The sequence below is a fragment of the Mobula birostris genome, chromosome 12 (assembly GCF_030028105.1).
Source record: "Mobula birostris isolate sMobBir1 chromosome 12, sMobBir1.hap1, whole genome shotgun sequence".
Lineage (NCBI taxonomy): Eukaryota > Metazoa > Chordata > Chondrichthyes > Myliobatiformes > Myliobatidae > Mobula > Mobula birostris.
In genome coordinates this window covers 55665081-55685578 of record NC_092381.1, presented here as the reverse complement: position 1 = coordinate 55685578, position 20498 = coordinate 55665081, and the positions used below count along the sequence as shown (strand labels likewise).

At 42.7% G+C, this 20498-nt stretch overlaps 1 protein-coding gene across 2 annotated transcripts in view; it reads right to left on the bottom strand.

Moving 5' to 3' along the window:
* Positions 1 to 20498, bottom strand: part of scp2a (sterol carrier protein 2a) — a 95311-nt gene that overhangs the window by 57276 nt on the left and 17537 nt on the right. For both annotated transcript variants that reach the window (XM_072273821.1, XM_072273822.1), the window contains 3 exons: positions 15594 to 15720; positions 6158 to 6221; positions 3739 to 3825 (listed from right to left, as the gene is read on the bottom strand). In XM_072273821.1, coding sequence (XP_072129922.1) covers positions 3739 to 3825; positions 6158 to 6221; positions 15594 to 15720 — 278 coding nt within the window. The remainder of the gene's footprint in view (positions 1 to 3738; positions 3826 to 6157; positions 6222 to 15593; positions 15721 to 20498) is intronic.

The following is a 20498-nucleotide window of genomic DNA, read 5'->3' as shown; positions in this document are numbered from 1 at the left end:
ATGGAAAAGTTTTGTTTAACTGCTATTTTGGCCCCAACTTTCATGACCCTTCCTGATGTTACTGCACCACATCCTTAGCAGTTGTCCTTTATGTGTGGTCATAGACAAAGGTTTTAAATCATGAAAAAGCATCATCAATTACCACCAACACCAAGCTCATCCATCACTATCTCCAGATACATCCTGAACCAGGAGCTGACAGGATCAGACAGTGACGGTCCTGACAAGATGGCACCAGCGACCGACAGACATGCTGCAGACAGCTCACCAAACAACTAGATACTCTTCTAGATACTCCTCTTCTTTGAGATATTCTTCTTCTCAATTGTGGATCAGTTGCAGCCTGTAATTTCTCTCTTAAGGATATATTTTTGAATTTTTAAGCCGTACTTTGAGAGCAAGATTAAAACTGTTGTGTGATGGGGTCCTAAATTACCCTTTATGAACTGTGCTCGATTACCCCTATGAACTGTGCTTTTGAAAAGAGAGAGAGAGAGAGAGTTATTTAACACTGACATGTTGATTTGAAAGAGAGAGAGAGAGAGAGACGAAGACTGCTCACAGGTTGTTTATACTTCCTTCAAGGATATTTGCCTGCTTGCATTTCTTACAGACAGAGAGGAAGGAGAAGTTATTTGAATGACAGCTGGTATCCAGTACGGTGAGATAAATAGGAGGTCAGATGATATAGACCTCAGACACATGTTTTGGACACTGAATGAGCTTTGTTGTGCCGCAGAAAAAGTGGGTTTTTGGAGGATCGATCAGGCGGATCGATCAGTGGCTCCTGCAGTGAAAAGGAAAGGTAGTGACCGGTGGGGAGTTGTTCATGTGTCCACCCTTGCCTGGGTGATAGCTCCACCACAGAAAACCGGTCCCCTTTGTTGTGGTCACAGTCGGTGACTTTTAAAGGATTTCGGAGGATGTAGAGAAGATCGATGGCATCAGCTCACCTGAAGACTCAAATCTCTCCCTCTCTCTCTCTCCATCACTACTCAACTCAATACCACCAACTGAACTTCACTCATCATCGTAAGAATGTATCTTTTTACCCCTAGACTTGAAGAAGCTTGATTTTTATATATATTCCACACTTACTTTTATATAATCATTGCTAACCTGTTTGATTTATCTACATTTACATTACTGTATTGTGTAGTTACTAATAAATATTATTAGGTAATAGCCGTACTGGACTCCGAAGTGTTTTCTATTTCTGCTGGTTCTTTATTCCCGTCATGGGGTACGTGACAGTTGAGGAAGACAAGAGCAGAAAACAAACAGCTGTTCAGCACCATCTGTCTGCATTTGACCAGTCACCCTCTCTTCTCGCTACTGCCATCAAGTGGTAGGTGCAGAAGTCTTGGGTCACACAATGCCAGGTTCAGGAGCAGTTGTTGTCCTTCAGCCACTGGGCTCCTGGACGGGCTTCACTTGCCTTAGTGCTGAATGTGCTCCACAGCTGTGCGCGCAATCACTTTCGGGAATCTACAGTTCATGTTCTATGTTCTTGTTTACTTTTTTTTCCACTATTTGTGCAATTTGATTAAGGTGCTTCAGTGCTGAACTGACTTTGCAGCTGTGGCCTAAACCTATTGGGCTCCTGGACTGGTTTCACATGCCTCAGCAGATCCGAGGCTGTGGACTCACGTTCAAGGTCACTGTGGCTAATATTCTGTGTTTTATTTGCTTATTTTTTATTGTTTGAACAATCTGTTCTTTTTTCGCCCCCACACATTGGGTGCTTGATGGTCTTTGTTTTGTGAGGTTTTTCTTTAAGCGGATTCTACTGTGTTTCTTCGTTTTGTGGCTGCCTGAAAGAAGATGAGTCTTTAAGGTTGTGTACTGTAAACATACTTTAATAATAAATGTACTTTGACTTGAACTTTAATGTCCAATCAGAATGGTATTCTCAACAAACTGGATCCCATGATACTTCCCAGCACCAATGATCATTTCATGCTGTTAGATGATGAATTGGAATTCTCTTCTCGAAATAAACAAAGACAGATATTCATTGTCAGTTGTCAAGAGTATCATGTTGTACCATTGATCAAGCTGGCAAAGTCCTGAAGAACATGCTAGTGAGATATGATCTACAATAGGTGTTGACACAACTGACGAAACAGATAAACCTAGTTGACCTCATTCTCACTAATTCTGCAGATGTAACTGTCACGGCAGCATTAGTGAGAGTGACAGATCAGATGAGAACACACCCTACCCACATCACGTAGCTTAGCAAAACAATTGCAAAACTGAATAGATTAGAACAAATAGTGGGGTGCCAAGACGACAGACGTATTTTTAGTCAGACCAAAACTAGACATCCTTTGGCATATACATGTAACTTCATGTTTATCATATCTGTCCTACATCATTAATAACAATTAAGGGATCACGGCCAATTCGAAGAAGTACAGAAGTTGGATGCAGCACCAAACATACCTCATAACAATGTCTCAAACTGATGAAACGGAAAAACAGGGCTACAAAGCAACATTGGAGTTAAAGGTGGTGAAAGAGGGCGATTTCTCCCAGCGCATATGCATAACAGTTTAAAATATTTCTTTCTAATGCCTCTTCTTTCCTTTCCAAGGTGGCTGGGGTCCTGTCAAGAGTCCATGATCTACAGCAGCATACAAACTACAGTTCTTCATGGTGGCATGTTCCTGTTCTTGAAGCTCGCTGATTGGCTGCATTTCAATATCTCCAGGAGCAGCCTGGAGACAGGCACCTTTGGGGTGTGGCCTCGCACAGCCCTGTGGATTCAATTTCCCACTTGTGTCACGAACTGAGGTGTCGCAGGAGACTGGAACACCATAACAGTGGGTAGAGCTATCGGAGGCCTCTGTACTTGCTCGCTCTCTCTCTCTCTCTCTCTCTCTCTCACGATGGTGTGCGAGAGTTTGCTGTCAATTCTGGAGTCAGGGAAATGTAATAAAAGCAGTGCCTGAGATTGTAACATTGAAACAGCAAGCTATTTGTCTCCCCTCTCGCTGCAGAAGGACCGATACTTCCCTCTCCCTTGTTGGTAAGAGAGAGCCTGTGCCATGTTGAATTGTCAGGCGAACAAGTTTTTGTTGGACTGCAGATCATAGTCTCTCTTTAGAGGCTTTGTTATTCCTTGCTTGCTGGGGGGTGGGTGCTGATGCTTCCTGCTAGAATAAGTTGGGGGGGGGGGAAGAGGAGGGTATGGCTGATGATTTAGCTGCTGCTTGCGCAAGGAAGGGAGGGGCTTTGCAGTTCTTATGTTTTTATTCTGTCATTCATTCTTGGGGTTTTTGTTGGATTTCATGAATACCTGAGGAGAGTAAGAATTCCAGGTCGTATATTGTATCCATTCTGATACTAAGTGGAACCATTGAACAGCAACAGCAAAAGCAGTGCACCTCAATCCATAAAGAGCACATCAGATCAAATCACGCAAAGCCCTGCGACAGCTTGTTCTGAAAGAGGTAGATAATGAACCAGCAAGTGAAAGGAAGCAGTCTTATGAACGTATACATATAGTTTATTTTCCTCACAAAAATAGCATATGGACAATAAAGGATCCTGGCTGAGTCAAGAGGCCACGTCCAGTCGAGCTGCTGAGAGGCCCAGAGACCTTGCAGCCATCTTCCTACCCAAGCAGGCCAGGAGACAAATGGCCCCATCACAATTTGAGTGACACTTTTTGGTTGATTTTTTAAAAAAAATATGACCAGACAACAAACTGAACAAGTAGCCCAAGCTTACCAGCACTGCAGGAGAGTCAGGAATTCAAAGACCTGACGAGACTTCATCACCTGATCAATACTGAACTCCTGTTGGAACTGGGAATATCTAAATAAAAGTATATATAATTAATTAAAAAGAGATCCAAATTTGTGATGACTACTTCATAGTCAATATTTCAACCTTAGAATAGTCAACAGAAACCAAGTTGTAGCAGTTCCTGAATAAACCAAAGAATTGGAAGTATTTGATTTATTTTACCAATCTGAATAGCCACTCTAAGGGAGTAGACCAAAAAAAAGGCAGAAGGTATACATTGTGGAAAAATAAACTATTGGAAATGAGGATTATGGCAGAAAAGTGGACAAGGCCACTGATTACATCAACTACAGTACTGGATGGGGAGCTAGCACAAAGGGCTTATTGGCCCAATCCTGCACTTCTTATTGTTAGTTTTTCCTCTGTCGCTTTCCCCACCAAATGCCATGGCTCGTTATCCCTCCAACTCCTCAGCCACAGCAACTCAGGCAAATAAACCAACAACGATTCCCGTGTTTCTGAAGTAGTTTGGAAGGAAAGTAAAAGAGAAAGAGATTTATTCTCAGTGGAGAATCAATGAGATGGGATACTCTATGGCTTTGTTTGGAATCAGAATACTTCATACAGAACGTTCCCTTGATGTAATAGTTTGTCGAGTACAATCAGCATAGTGGTTAGCGTAATGCTTTACTGCACCAGCGATCAGAAGATTGGAGTTCCAATTCCTGTGACTGCATGTTGCTGCCTGGTTTCCTCCCATATTTTTCAAAAAGATGTATATGCCAGGGGTAGGCAACCTTAAGCACAAATGATTTTCTAGCATGCATTATCCCTTAATTTGAGGCAAAACATATCTAGATGTACTTAAATGGATAATTCCCATATTTCAAGTTTTTTATGGCATTCATCTGGCCCACCGTCCGCTCATTGATATGTGATCCGGCCCACAAAGGCGAAAAGGTTGCCGACCCGTGGTATAGGCGAAGGTTAGTAAGTTGTGGGCAGGCTATGTTATCACCTGAAGCATGGGCTGTGCTGGTCCTTGACACAAAATGATTCTTTTCACCGTATGTTTCAATATTTCGATGTATATGTGACAAAGCCAATCTTTAAAAAAAACATTGAAGTACTGGAAAAAGGCAATGAGTAAAGTCTTTTATTTTGTCATCAAGCTTTTTTCTTGTGTTCTTCAAGTGACTTTTCCTGAAGCCAAAACTGACAATAGGATCAACTTTCTGGCAATAATTTGTTGTGGATTTAAACTACTAGCCTTGAACCTAAAAGTTAGGTCAAACACACAACAGAATTGTCTGTGTCATCCTAATTCCCCTCTAATAATAATGAAACAAAATTTTGAAAATGACCACCAAAATATTTAATTCCAAGTAAATCCCTGAGGGACTAAAATGTAAATTAGCACTTGCAATTTTGGACTATGACAGCCAAAATCTTTATTATTGGAAGAATATGACAAGATTAACACATCTTGGCTCTAGATATGTTTTTTTTTAAAGAAATTTGGGATTACAGATGAATGAAAGCAAATGTGTGCATTCATCATTTCAAATCAAAAATCAAGTTTCTTAATAAAAGTTTAAAGGATATGTCACAATTGCCTCACACATGAACTTCAATAACCTAAACATTCTGAGGTTCTGCAAATAAAAGATAATAAGAAGATAAAAAGCTTAATCCTTTGACAGCTAAATGCCAGCGAGAAAAAAATATATACATAAAACATTAATCCTGGAAAATCACAAGGGGAGAGTGGACTGAAGATTACAAATGATTTAGAGATATATTTTATTCCCTTGTAGAAGAGTCAGTATTCTGACCTATTTATTATCAAAAAGAAACCAGACCAAGCCAATGACCTCAATGGCAGTCCACAACCCACAGAGCTGCGTCACAGCTAACACAGAATTAATACCTTTGCTTCATCCCACAAAACTTCCAAATATTCAAAATATAAAGATTCATTATTTAGATATTCATCACAAGCTTTGGATCCTTTCCAAGGATTCCAAATTGTCAAAATCTTCATTACGCTCAGCCTTTCCAACAATTCTGCACATTAAACTTTTAAAATCATAATTTTTAATAGAAATCTCATCCTTCAGAATTCTTTTCATTATTATTTCCCCGGCTTATGAGCATTAAGAACAGAAGAACACAGGAAATCGGAGCAGGAGTAGACCATCCGGCCCATCGTACCTGCTCCACTGTTGAATATGACCATGGATTCGTCTCCATTTACCTGCCTTTTCCCGCATAACCCTTAATTCCCCTACCATCAAAAATCTATCCAACGTTGATAGATATCTTTGACCTAGGTAAATCAACAAAAATAATACAAACATCACTGTCAATGATTAATCAAAAACAAGCAAACTTTACTCACGGGTTATTTGTAGAATGCTTGTGATTTTTCCAAGCTATCTTGGCAAAGTGCTCTGGTTTCGTCCCTGCAATTAAAAAAAAAGAGGTAAAGTACTGGAAATGTATTATACTGAACCTTTAAATAGTATGAAAAACAATACAGGCTTGTACAATTCAAGTTTTCCATCTGCTAACTATGACATTTCTTTGCAAATCACTCTTCCAGATGCAAGGTTTCAACCCGAAAATGTCAATAATTCCTCTCTCCATCAAGTTGCTTCAGCAGATTGTTCATTACTCCGGATACGTTTGCAAGTTGAATCTGGGGCAACTTCAAATCAATCTGCATTGAAGTAAATTCAAAACTACTTAGAAGACAACTACATTGACACTGTTCTTCAGCCAACTTGCATGGATGTTAACACAGAGAATGAAGAAAGACCAACATTTTCGAACCTCTATGAGTCATGTATAGATTTCAACTCATTTCCCAAAAAAGTTGAAGAAAGCTTAAGTGTGAATTTTATACAACAGTAAATTCAAAATTTTTTTTAAAAAAGCCACAGACATTGGCAACACACTAAAAAGAGAGCATGAGTTGACCTAGACTGTAGAATTAGGCAAATAATAAACAGGAAACTGACTTCTCCCATATTAGGAAGAGGACTGAGGGGAAGATCAGTCTGAGAAGGAGCTTCATTACACTCCCACTAAGACAGTATAGTCAGGGTTACGTGAGCTAGATCTTGGGAGTCTGCAAAAACTTGGAACCAGCAATAATTATAAGAAGCAGACAACATTTCTGGTTTTAGTCCCTTTGTCAGAATGTTGACCACTTTCCTTTCCATGGATGCTGCCAGGTCTGTTGAGTGTTTCCAGCATTTTCAGTTTTTGGTTTAGATTTCTGTCATCTTCAGAAGTTTTGATTACCAACAGCTATCAAGAGGATGGCAGCTTGTTGATGTTAAAGATTCTCAGGTGAGAATAGCCAATGGCAAATGCTGTGGTCACAAGGCTGCAAAGAGTGGAGAAATACGAGAATTGGGCTGAGAAGAAAACGATAGCAGAGCAGTTTAAAACTCGGCAGCATAGGTAACATGGGCTAACTAAGTGAAAGTAAACCTTAAAAGTCAAATGAGAACAGAAAGGTATGCAGGTTGTGCAAGAGACCTACAAGAGTATCCATTAGTGTAACATACAGTAGTTAATGATCCTAGATTCCAACAACTTTGCAAATCCTAATGCACCTCTGCCGATGTTATTAAAAAATAGTGCAATGTGAAAATTCCCATATAAATGTTTACATAAATATTTTTAATTCACTGAGCTAACTACATGATAGCTCACTAAGGAGGAAAGCAGAGGTCCATAAGCCAGTCCTCATCGGGGAATCAGAGGAGAAAAGAGTCGGCAAATTTAAATTTCTTGGTGTTATCATTCCAGGGGATCTGTTCTGGGTCCAAGATGTAAGTGCCATTACGAAGAAAGCATGCCAGCACCTCAACTTTTTGAGAAGTTTGTGAAGAATTAGCACGTAATTTAAACTTTCACAAACTACTATAGAATCCCATCTAGGTATGGGCATCCCAGTTGTATACAATCCAGAAATTCCTGCTATGGAAATACCAATGCCCTTGTATAGAAAAGCCTACAAAAAGTAGTGGATATGGCCCCATGCATCATGGGTAAAGCCTTTCCCATCACTGAGCACATCTACATGGAGCGCTGTCACAGGAAAGCAGCATCTGTCATCAAGGACCCCCCACCCCCACACCAACCATCCAGGCCATGTACTCTTCTCGCTGCTGCCGTCAGGAAGAAGGTACAGGAGCCACAGGACGCACACCACCAGGTTCAGGAACAGTTATTAGATTAGATTCAACTTTATTGTCATTATGCCGAGTACAGATACAAAGCCAATGAAATGCATTTAGCATCTGACCAAAAATGCAAAGAATAGTGTTATTTACAAAATAACTGCAAATAAAAAAAAGTGCTACAGCACACAAATATAAAAGTACTGAGACAGTACAATATGGGTGCAATACTGCTTAGCGCTGTGATGAGAGGATCAGCAGTGTCACAGCCTCAGGGAAGAAGCTCTTCCTTTGCCTGCTGGTGCAGGAGCAGAGGCTCCTGCAGCACCTACCGGAAGGGAGGAGAGTTAAAAGTCCATGGTTAGGGTGAGATGCATCCCTGATAATGCTTTTCAACCTGCCCAGGCAGCGTTTATGGTAGATGTTCCCAATGGTGGGCAATTGGGTGCTGATAACCCTCTGGGCAGTTTTCACCACACGCTGGAGTGCTTTGCAGTCCGATACGGGACAATTGCCATACCACACTGAGATGCAGTTGTTGAGTATGCTCTCAGTAGTACAGTGGTAAAAATCTGTCAGTATCCTGGGACAGAGGTGAGCTTTCTTCATGCTCTGCAGGAAATAAAGGCACTGTTGCGCCTTTTTGATGAGGATGGAGGAGTTCAGGGACCAGGTGAGATCATTGGAAATGTGGACACCAAGGAATCTGAAGCTTGATACACACTCCACTACAGTTCCGTTGATGTAGATGGGGACGTGAGTGTGACTCCTGGAATGCCTGAAGTCCACAATGATCTCCTTGGTCTTCTTGTTAAGGGCCAGATTGTTGTCGGCACACCACATAGCCAGGTGCTGGACCTTGTCCCTGTAGGCCGTCTCATCATCCCCTATGATCAGACCAACCACTGTGGTGTCATCTGCGAACTTGATTATGGAGTTAGAACCATGTAAAGGAATGCAGTCATAGGTGAAAAGGGAGTACAGAAGAGGGCTCAGCACACAGCCTTGAGGCACGCCTTCAGGGTGAGAGTGGAGGAGGAGAGGTTGTCTAACTTAACTGATTACCTCTCAACTATCAAGTTCTTGAACCAGAGGGGATAACTACACTCAGCTTCACTTGCCCATCACTGAACTATTCCCACAATCTATGGACTCCCATTTGAGGACTCTTCATCTAATATTTTGGATATTTATTGCTTACCTATTATTATTTCTTTTTTCTCCTACATTTTGTATTTGGACAGTTGTTTTTTTTTTTGCACATTGGTTTTTGCCTGTCTTCTTGGGTGTGATCATTCATTGATTCTATTGTGCTTCTTCTTGTATTTACTGTGATTGCCCACAAGAAAATAAATCTCCGGGTTGTATATGACTGCGACACCAATACTGTAAGAGGACTAAACAACAGGAAATCTGCAGATGCTGGAATTTCAAGCAACACACAACAAAGTTGCTGGTGAACGCAGCAGGCCAGGCAGCATCTCTAGGAAGAGGTACAGTCGACGTTTCAGGCCGAGACCCTTCGTCAGGATTAACTGAAGGAAGAGTGAGTAAGGGATTTGAAAGTTGGAGGGGGAGGGGGAGATCCAAAATGATAGGAGAAGACAGGAGGGGGAGGGATGGAGCCAAGAGCTGGACAGGTGATAGGCAAAAGGGGATATGAGAGGATCATGGGACAGGAGACCCAGGGAGAAGAAAAAGGCGGGGGGGAGGACCCCAGAGGATGGGCAAGGGGTATATTCAGAGGGACAGAGGGAGAAAAAGAAGAGTGAGAGAAAGAATGTGTGTATAAAAATAAGTAACAGATGGGGTGCGAGGGGGAGGTGGGGCATTAGCGGAAGTTAGAGAAGTCGATGTTCATGCCACCAGGTTGGAGGCTACCCAGACAGAATATAAGGTGTTGTTCCTCCAACCTGAGTGTGGCTTCATCTTTACAGTACAGGAGGCCGTGGATAGACATGTCAGAATGGGAATGGTATGTGGAATTAAAATGTGTGGCCACTGGGAGATTCTGCTTTCTCTGGCGGACAGAGCGTAGGTGTTCAGCAAAGCGGTCTCCCAGTCTGTGTCGGGTCTCGCCAATATATAGAAGGCCACATCGGGAGCACCGGACACAGTATATCACCCCAGCCAACTCACAGGTGAAGTGTCGCCTCACCTGAAAGGACTGTCTGGGGCCCTGAATGGTGGTAAGGGGGGAAGTGTAAGGGCATGTGTAGCATGTGTTCCGCTTACAAGGATAAGTGCCAGGAGGGAGATCAGTGGGGAGGGATGGGGGGGGATGAATGGACAAGGGAGTCGCGTAGGGAGCGATCCCTGCGGAAATCAGAAAGGGGAGGGAGGGAAAGATGTGCTTAGTGGTGGAATCCCATTGGAGGTGGTGGAAGTTACAGAGAATAATATGTTGGACCCGGAGGCTGGTGGGGTGGTAGGTGAGGACCAGGGGGACCCTATTCCTAGTGGGGTGGCGGGAGGATGAAGCGAGAGCAGATGTACGTGAAATGGGGGAGATGCGTTTGAGAGCAGAGCTGATAGTGGAGGAAGGGAAGCCCCTTTCTTTTAAAAAAGGAGGACATCTCCCTCATCCTGGAATGAAAAGCCTCATCCTGAGAGCAGATGTGGCAGAGGCGGAGGAATTGCGAGAAGGGGATGACATTTTTGCAAGAGACAGGGTGAGAAGAGGAATAGTCCAGATAGCTGTGAGAGTCAGTAGGCTTATAGTAGACATCAGTGGGTAAGCTGTCTCCAGAGACAGAGACAGAAAGATCTAGAAAGGGGAGGGAGGTGTCAGAAATGGACCAGGTAAATTTGAGGGCAGGGTGAAAGTTGGAGGCAAAGTTAATAAAGTCAACGAGCTCAGCATGCGTGCAGGAAGCAGCGCCAATGCAGTCGTCGATGTGGCGAAGGAGAAGTGGGGGACAGATACCAGAATAGGCACGGAACATAGATTGTTCCACAAAGCCAACAAAAAGACAGGCATAGCTAGGACCCATACGGGTGCCCATAGCTACACCTTTAGTTTGGAGGAAGTGGGAGGAGCCAAAGGAGAGATTATTAAGAGTAAGGACTAATTCCACTAGACGGAGCAGAGTGGTGGTAGAGGGGAACTGATTAGGTCTGGAATCCAAAAAGAGGACTAGATAGGATAACAAATAAACTCTTCTCGAGCCCGTAAAGAGTTGGGATGGATGGGATAGTTTGTCAAATGTATTCAGGAAAGTTTTGTGAATCAGTACGTAGAAGTCCCAAAAAGAGAGCATGAAAAATTAGATCTGCTTTGAGGGAATGACAGGGCAAGTGACAGAAGTTTGTGTAGGGGAACATTTTGCATTTAGCAATTACTAGTTTCAAGGTAATTATGGAAAAGGGTAGGTCTGGTCCTCGAACTGAGATTTTAAATTGGAGAAAGGACAATTTTGATGGTATCAAGAAGGATCTGGCAACTATGGATTGGGACAGGCTGTTTTCTGGCAAAGGTGTACTTGGTAGGTGGGAGGCCTTCAAAAGTGAAATCCGAGAGCTCACTGATGAGGAAACCAGATCTTAAATGGATTTTTTTTGCAGCTGTTGTTACTTTGCGAGACGGACGCAGAGCTTATATAAGTGAGGCAAAGCAGCAAAAAGGTCAGGGACCTCATACAGATTACAGGGGAGGAAATGTTTGCTGTCTTGAGGAAAATTCATGTGGACAAATCCCCAAGGCTTGACAAGTTGTTCCTTCGAACCCTGTGGGAAGCAAGTGCAGAAATTGCAAGGGCCTGAGCAGATATTTAAATTATCCTTAGTGACTGTTGAGGTACTGGAGGATTAGATAGCTAATATTGTTCCACTGTTTAATAAAGGCTCTAAGGATAAACCAGGAATTTATAAGCTGGTGAGCCTGACATCAGTAGTGGGAAAGTTACTGGAAGGTACTCTAAGGGACCGGATATATGAGTATTTGGAGAGACATGGACTAATCAGGGATGGCCAGCATAGCTTTGTGTGTGGTAGGTGATTTCTAACCAACTTAAAAGAGTTTTTCAAGGAGTTTACCAGGAAAGTTGGTGAAAGCAAGGCAGTGGATGTTGTCTACATGGACTTCAGCAAGACATTTGACAAGGTCCCGCATGGGAAGTTGGTCAAGAGGGTTCAGTCGCTTTGCATTCAAGATGAGGTAGTAAACTGGATTAGACATTGGCTTTGCAGAAGCCAGACAGTGGTAGTAGAAGGTTGCCTCTCTGACAGGGGGCCTATGACGAGTGAAGTGCCGTAGGATGCATTGCTGCATCCTTCGTTGTTTGTCATCTATATGAATTACCTGCATATTAATATGATTAATTGGATCACCAAATTTGCAGATGACACCAAGATTGGAGGTGTACTGAACAGCGAAGAAGACTATCAGAGCCTGCAGCAGGATTTGAACTAGCTGGAATAATAGGCAGAATAATGGGCTGAAAATGGCACATGGAATTTAATGCAGGCAAATGTGAGGTGTTGCGGTTTGCAAGGTCCAACACAGGTAGGTCTGCCACAGAGAACGGTAGAGCACTGAGGAGAGCGGTGGAATAAAGGGGTCTGGGAATACAGGTCCATAATTCATTGAAAGCGGCATCACAGGTAAATACAGTCAAAAAGAAAGTTTTTGACACATTATCCTTCGTAAATCAAAGTACTGAGTACTCGAGATGGGATGTTATGTTGATTTTGTACAACACATTGGTGAGGCCTAACTTGGAGTATTGTGTGCAGTCTTGGTCATCTACCTACTAGAAAGACGTAAATAAGATAAAAAGAGTACAGCGAAAATTTGCTGGAACTAGAGGACCCGAGTTATAAGGAAAGATTTAATATGTTAGGACTTTATTCCCTAGAACATAGAAGATTGAGGGGAGATTTGATAGAGATGTACAAAATTATGAGGGGTATACAAAAGGTAAACACACACGATTGTCACTTGGTAGCCCAGAGAGCGTCCCTTCTTTTCAGCCAGAGCCAGTGACCGCTCATTTCGGCGGCATTACCAAGTGCTTTGATTGCCTTCTCATGGGCCTGCCCTCTGACCCCTACGTCCCTCAGCAGCCTTACGGTGGAACTGGCTACAAAGCCCTTGCACCCCACCTCAACTGGACGCACTTTTACTTGCAGCCTTGCTCCTCTGCTTCAACTGCAAGGTTGGCATATCGCAGCCTTTTCCGTTTGTAAGCCTCATCCACAGCCCACAGCATCCTCCCGGGGGACCGTCAGCTCAATGATAAAGTCATAGTCATACTTTATTGATCCCGGGGGAAATTGGTTTTCGTTACAGTTGCTCCATAAATAATAAATAGTAATAGAACCATAAATAGTTAAATAGTAATATGTAAATTATGCCAGTAAATTATGAAATAAGCCAGGACCAGCCTATTGGCTCAGGGTGTCTGACCCTCCAAGGGAGGAGTTGTAAAGTTTGATGGCCACAGGCAGGAATGACTTCCTATGACGCTCTGTGCTGCATCTCGGTGGAATGAGTCTCTGGCTGAATGTACTCCTGTGCCCACCCAGTACATTATGTAGTGGATGGGAGACATTTACCAAGATGGCATGCAACTTAGACAGCATCCTCTTTCCAGACGCCACCGTGAGAGAGTCCAGTTCCATCCCCACAACATCACTGGTCTTACGAATGAGTTTGTTGATTCTGTTGACGACTGCTACCCTCAGCCTGCTGCCCCAGCATACAACAGCAAACATGATAGCACTGGCCACCACAGACTCGTAGAACATCCTCAACATCCAGCAGATGTTAAAGGACCTCAGTCTCCTCAGGAAATAGAGACGGCTCTGACCCTTCTTGTAGACAGCCTCAGTGTTCTTTGACCAGTCCAATTCGTATCCCCAGGTATTTGTAATCCTCCGCCATGTCCACACTGATCCCCTGGATGGAAACAGGGGTCACTGGTACCTTAGCTCTCCTCAGGTCTACCACCAGCTCCTTAGACTTTTTCACATTAAGCTGCAGATAATTTTGCTCACACCACGTGACAAAGTTTCCTACTGCCGACGCGCCGGCAGGAGTTGGAGCAAAGGACCAGGTCAGGCCACAGGTTGGTCGTTGCAAATTCAGATGGGAAGGTAAGTTTCTGGCCTAAATCAACATGCAATTCCCAGTCCCTGGCTGCACTCAGTGGGCATGAGTCGTGAGACAAGGGGTTAGCCCCCGGTTTCTCTCCTTCCCGGATGAAGGATTGTAGTTGTGGGACCATTGTCTGGGCATTGAGAGGCCTGGCACTGGTGGTTACTCTCTTACATTCAAGTTCAGCTGCCAAACACCTCAGCACTTGGTTGTCCTCACCAGGTGTACCTGCCTTGTAATAGGCTGCTCTTGCAACTAACCAAGATGTGCTTGAGGGATGCCGGAACTGCGCACAGAGGACAGGCTGGATCTTCTCCCAGCCAAAGAGTTAGGTTTGTAGGAGAGGGCAGGACATCATATGTTGCTCTGATGATGAAGCTCAATCTGTCTGACTCTATGCTCCACAGCTCACTCTATGTAATTTTCCTCCTCTCAACACCCTCCCACCTCATCCAGCAGCCTTGTTTGGCTTGGGATATTGCTTTGGCACATCTGGCTGCTGCTTCTTGGTGGCGCACCTTCTCCACCCCCAGGTGCCGGAGTTCAGTTGTAGTAGCCTTTTGCCAGCTAGGTTCCATCGCTCCAAGGCCAAAGCCTCCTCTGCCCTGTTGGACATAGCCCACTGTGTCCCAGTGTCGGAGGGCGGCATCTGTGTCCAGCACTGCTGTGGCTGGGGTCCATTTCTTCCCTGTTGCTGGAGCAGGAGCAATGCCTCTTACGATTGGGTATCGAGATTTTTTTGAGTGTCATTTCCAGCCTTGCTTTGGCACATTTGTATTCCTCCACCAGGCTAGAAATTGGCAGAGATAGGTCTCCGTTCCCATAAGCTCCTATGCTGCTAAGGCATCTTGGTAACCCAAGCCATTTCCTCACATGTGAGTTCACCAGCCTCTCCAGTCGATTTGCATGAGACATAGTGACCTCACAGATGGTAATTGGCCACATAAGTCGGGGCAGCAGTCCAAACTGAAAGTACCAAAGCTTCAACCTCCCTGGGAGAGCTGTGTTTTTGCTTAGCTTGAGGCCACTGATTGTATCCTGCCTTAGTTGTTCCACCTGCTCTGTGTCTCTGAGGTCTGTGTTGTACCAACATCCGAGGCTTTTGATGGGCTTCTCCAACACAGTTGGTATTGGCTCAGCGTTGATACAAAACCTTATGTCGGTGAGCCGGCCTTGGACAATTGAGATACTGCGAGACTTACTGGGTTTGATTCCCATTCGTGCCCATTTGACATTTCCCTGGAGTTTATCCAGCAGGCGTTTGGTGCATGCTTTTGTTGTTATTGTGGTCATGTCATCCATATTCACCCATTCTTCAAGCGTTTCCCTCCGACCACTCATTGTGATGCTCGGATAATGAGCTCCATTGCCATGGTAACTGTTGTTAATCGACAACATAATTCTGCCTGAACTGAAATCATCCTCTTTCAGCTAACTGTAGTGTTTAACCAATTTTATAACTGAATTGTTAAAAATAGATTATTAATCAGCAAATTTAACTGCTTTTAAACTAATTCTGATGTTAAGTGTGCAGGTATAGTTACCATATTTCTCCATATGCTCTTTGCCAGCACTTCCAAATAATTGTGGTGTTACTGGAGCAGCAGATATCCCATACTTATTGTCCAGCACTTCGCAGTGTTTATCCATGGGATTGGTCCTGTCTAGGAACTGAAATACAAATGGCATGTAGTCAGATTCCATAAACACAGTATAATTTATCAGAGAAAATTTACCTGTGTTCACAAATTGGAATTGAATTGAATTGACTTTATTACTTACATCCTTCATATACATGAGGAGTAAAAATCTTAATGTTATGTCTCCATCTAAATGTGCAACGTGCAATTTCTAGTAATTTATACTAAATGGTATCTACAACAGGACAGTCAATACAACAATTGCATCAGCATGAATTAATCAGTCTGATGGATTAGTGGAAGAAGCTGTCCCGGAACCTGTTGGTCCAGGCTTTTATGCTGTGGTACCGTTTCCCAGATGGTAGCAGCTGGAACAGTTTGTGGTTGGGGTGACTTGGGTCCCCAATTATCGTTCGGGCCCTTTTTACACTCCTGTCTTTGTAAATGTCCTGAATAGTGGGAAGTTCACATCGACAGATGCACTGGACCGTCCGCATCACTCTCTGCAGAGACCTGCGATCGAGGGAAGTACAGTTCCCACATCAGGCAGTGATGCAGCCAGTCAGGATGCTCTCAATTGTGCCCCTGTAGGAAGTTTTTAGGATCTGGGGACCCATACCAAACTTCTTCAACTGTCTGAGGTGAAAGAGGTACTATTGTGCTTTTTTAACCACACAGCCGGTATGTACAGACCACGTAAGATCCTCGGTGATGTGTATGCCGAGGAACTTAAAGTTGTTCACCCTCTTAACCCCAGATCCATTGATGTTAATAGCGGTTAGCCTGTCTCCATTCCTCCTGTAGTCCACAACCAGTGCCTTCGTTATTGCGACATTGAGGAAGAGGTCGTGTTCTTGACATCACTGTGTCAGGGTGCTGACTTCTTCTCTGTAGGCTGCCTCATTATTATTTGAGATTAGGCCAATCAGTGTAGTATCATCAGCAAATTTAATTAGCAGATTGGAGTTGGGTGGCGACACAGTCATGGGTATACAGAGAGGGGGCTTAGGACACAGCCCTGAGGGGCACCTGTGTTGAGCGTCAGAGGGGCAAAGGTGCAGAGAGACAGGATGGAAAGCAGGAGAGCAAAACTGAAGCAACACAGACAAAATGCTGGAGGAACTCAGCAGGCCAAGCAGCATCTATGGAAAAAAAAAACAAAATTGAGATGTGTTTAAATATTATTTGAGTAGAGAGCAGATTAGGAATGTTTCAACCAGAAGCAAACTAATTTAATGAAGCAATAGAGCTTTACATAGGTATCAAAAATGGGGGAGGGGGGAACTAAAATTAGGTTTATAAAGACAACAGGCAAAGTTTAGACTAATACTGTATAAGTACAGATGGAGATGTTTCAGTTAGAAAGGAAAGAATTGCAACATTCTTAAAAAAAAACAAAGAGAAGAAGTTGTACAGATGATAAAATCCAGAACAACACACAAAATGCTGCTGGAACTCAGCAGGTCAGGCAGCATCTATGGAAATGAAAAAACAACATTTCAGGCAGACACTCTTTTTAATAGATACTTTAACTCTGTACTTAGCTAGTGCTGGTAAGGCAAAATTACCAGAGAGTTACAGGGAAATGTGGGGTAACTGACACTAGTATTGAAAAAAATATTACGCCATCAATGAACTTAAAAGTGTCAATTTGTCTGCTTTGAATGCTTTACATGCAGGAATACTAGGGAAATATACCCCAGAAACATCAGAAAAAAATGAAACATATTATTTTCAAATTACACCAAAAGAAGTCACAATGATGAATGTTACATTCCCATTTCATAAAAAAGGTGCTGGTGTAAGTCCGTTAACAACGGCCATTAACTCTGTCTAGTGGCAAGAGATCATAATTTTAAAAAATAGTCTTCCCATATTTCAGAAATTTGGGTTAATTGGTGCAATCAAGGAACTCATCTATAACTAATTTGCATCATATTACCTTTCAAGAAATTAGCAAAAAAAATGGAATATAGTAAGCATGGTACAAATGGACTTTCAAATGTTTAATGAAAGATAGTATCAGAGATATATTGGTAAAATCAAGACACGTGGCAGGTTGAATTAGTGGAAGATTAATGGTAGAAAGCAAAGTGTACGGTTAAATTAAAATTTCTCATTTTGTTAGTGTGTAGCCCATTGCATGCAATACGGATGTCCAAATATAAGTCGCTGCCTTGCCATAGATCTATATGATGTACACATGGGGATGCTGGCATTGTATCACAGCCTGGCAGAGATACCAGGGGCACTGAACTCCAAGAAACTCCAGCAAACCAGAGAAAAACTTCTCTCCAAAAAACAAAAGAGATTCTGCAGACAGTGGAAATCCAGAGCAACACACACAAAATGCTGGAGGAACTCAGCAAGTCAAGAGGCTCTATGGACGGGAATAAATCGTCAATGTTTTTGGACCATAACCCTTCATATCAGCACTGTACAGGACGGAGGCAGAAGTCAGTAAAAGGTGTAAGCTAGCAGGTTATGGGTGAGACCAAATGAGGGAGAAGGTGGGTATGTGGGGGAGGGGAGAATGAATACGAAGCTGGAAGGTGATAGGTGGAAGGGGTAAAGGGCTGAAGAAGAAGGAATCTAATAGGAGAGGACAACAGACAATTGAAAAAAGAGGGAGGGGAACCATGAGGTGGTGATGGGCAGATGAGAAGGGGTGAGAGGGTAACTAGAATGGGGAATGGATAAAGAGAAAAGGACAGAGGGGGAAGAAGTTACCAGAAGTTGGAGAAATCGATGTTCATGCCATCAGGCTGAAGGCTCCCCAGAAGGAATCTATGGTGTTTGCCCCCTCCAACCTGAGTTCCCCTCAGCATGGCAGTAGACACATCAAACTGAGAACTGGAAGTTGAATAGCAATGGATAGCCACCAGGAAATATTGTCTTTTGTGACAGACTGAGAAAAGTCCTCAACAAAATGTCAGGTCTCATTGATGGAGAGCAGGCATCACCAGGAGCATCAGGTACAATAGATGACCCTAACAGACTTGCAGATGAAGGGTTGCCTCATTTGGAAGGACTGTTTGGAGCCCCAAATAGTGGTGAGGGAGGAGGTGTAGAGGCAGTGTATCACCTGTCACACTTGCAGGTCTAAGTGCCAAGTGGAAGGTTAGTGGGGGAGGTACGGGTGGACAAGGGAATGAGGTATGGAAATAGAGAGTGGGAGGGTGGAGGGAAAGATGTGCTTAGTGAGAAGATCCTGTTGGAGATGGTGGAAACTAGGGAGAATGATGTGCTGGATAAAGAGATTCCAGGGATGGTAGATAAGGACAAGGGACACTCTATCCCTGTTATGACGGCAGGACAGAGTGAGGTCAGATGTACGGGAAGTGGCTGAGATCGGGTGAGGGCAGCATTGGTAGTGGTAGAAGGGAAACCCCATTTATTTAATTTTTTTTTAAAAAAGGACACTATCCTCTCATATTCTACCCATCTTCTTTAGGCCTTTACCTCTTCCACCTCCCAGCTCTTGGCTCACCCCACATACCTCTCACCTGGTATCACCTGTCACCTTGTACTCTAACCCTAACCCTCCCCACACCTTCTTATTCTGACTTTTGCCTCCTTTTTTTCCCCAATCCCGATGAAGGGTTACAGCCTGAAACGTCAACTGTTTATTCCCCTCAACAGATGCTGCCTGACCTGCTGAGTTCCTCCAGCATTTTGTGTATGTTACCCTTCTCTCTTAAAAGTTGTCTCAGTGTTCAATGCTTTAATGTTTTTCTATTGGTAAACAAATCCCTACAAATTAATGTGTATAGGTAGAAAATGGGCTAGAATGCCCAGATGTATTTTTTAATATATTGCCCTGAATATTGCTGGAGACTATATTTTCTCCAACATAACAATTGTTGAATGGAACAGTGAGGGAAATACAAGGCCTCTGGCAACATTCTTCAGGCTGCTCCAAAAGGTGAAAGATTTTATATTCAACATATTCATTCCCACAAGAACATTTTGATATACCAATAGACTCAATGTTAGCTAAATCATTAAAGCAACAAACAAGAATACAAATGTAGACAATCTGCAGAGTTTATCATTTTGCATGTTTTTCCTATGAGTGTGTATTATACCAACAATTAAAAAAGTAAAACTACTGTGAATGATGGAAATCTAAAATGAAAAGATGCTGGAAATGTTCAGTAAGTTAGAAGCATTTATGGAGAGGCCAATAAACAAAGATAAAATTTTGTATTAATGATCTTTTGTTAGAATTTCCAATTGTGGATATTTAACGTCAAATCGTTTTGCATGAAAAATATAGTTTATCTCCTATTTTATCTCCCAGTTATTTCCAATCTCCTGTTATTAAAAGGTCATTGACCTGAGACATCAGCTGTTTTCTCACTTCAAGTTCAGTGCCTATCCTGCCAGCAGTTTCTGTTTTTTTTATTCTATTTCATTGAAACGTGGTTGTCATATTGCAGACCTTCATTTTGCCAATTTATGATTTTGCCAGGAATACGAACTAAAAAAGAATTATTTACTGTTAAATCTGCTGGAAATTTTCTGACAATAGATACTTGATCATTTGTTAATTGAAGAGATCGTCAAGTGAAAGGAACAAAAACCATTGATGAATTACTGTTTTCACTACAAAATGAGTTGTTACAGTCTAACATGCACATTTTAATTAACACCTAGAGGAAAAAAAAACTTGTGCCCAAATTAATTTCCAGAACAACTATCTTGTTGAGTGCTGAAAACAACTGATCTCCAGCCTTATTATATTAGCAAAGAATGTTAATTTCCATTAATTCAGAATTCTACACTGCAATTGTTAATATCTTCACT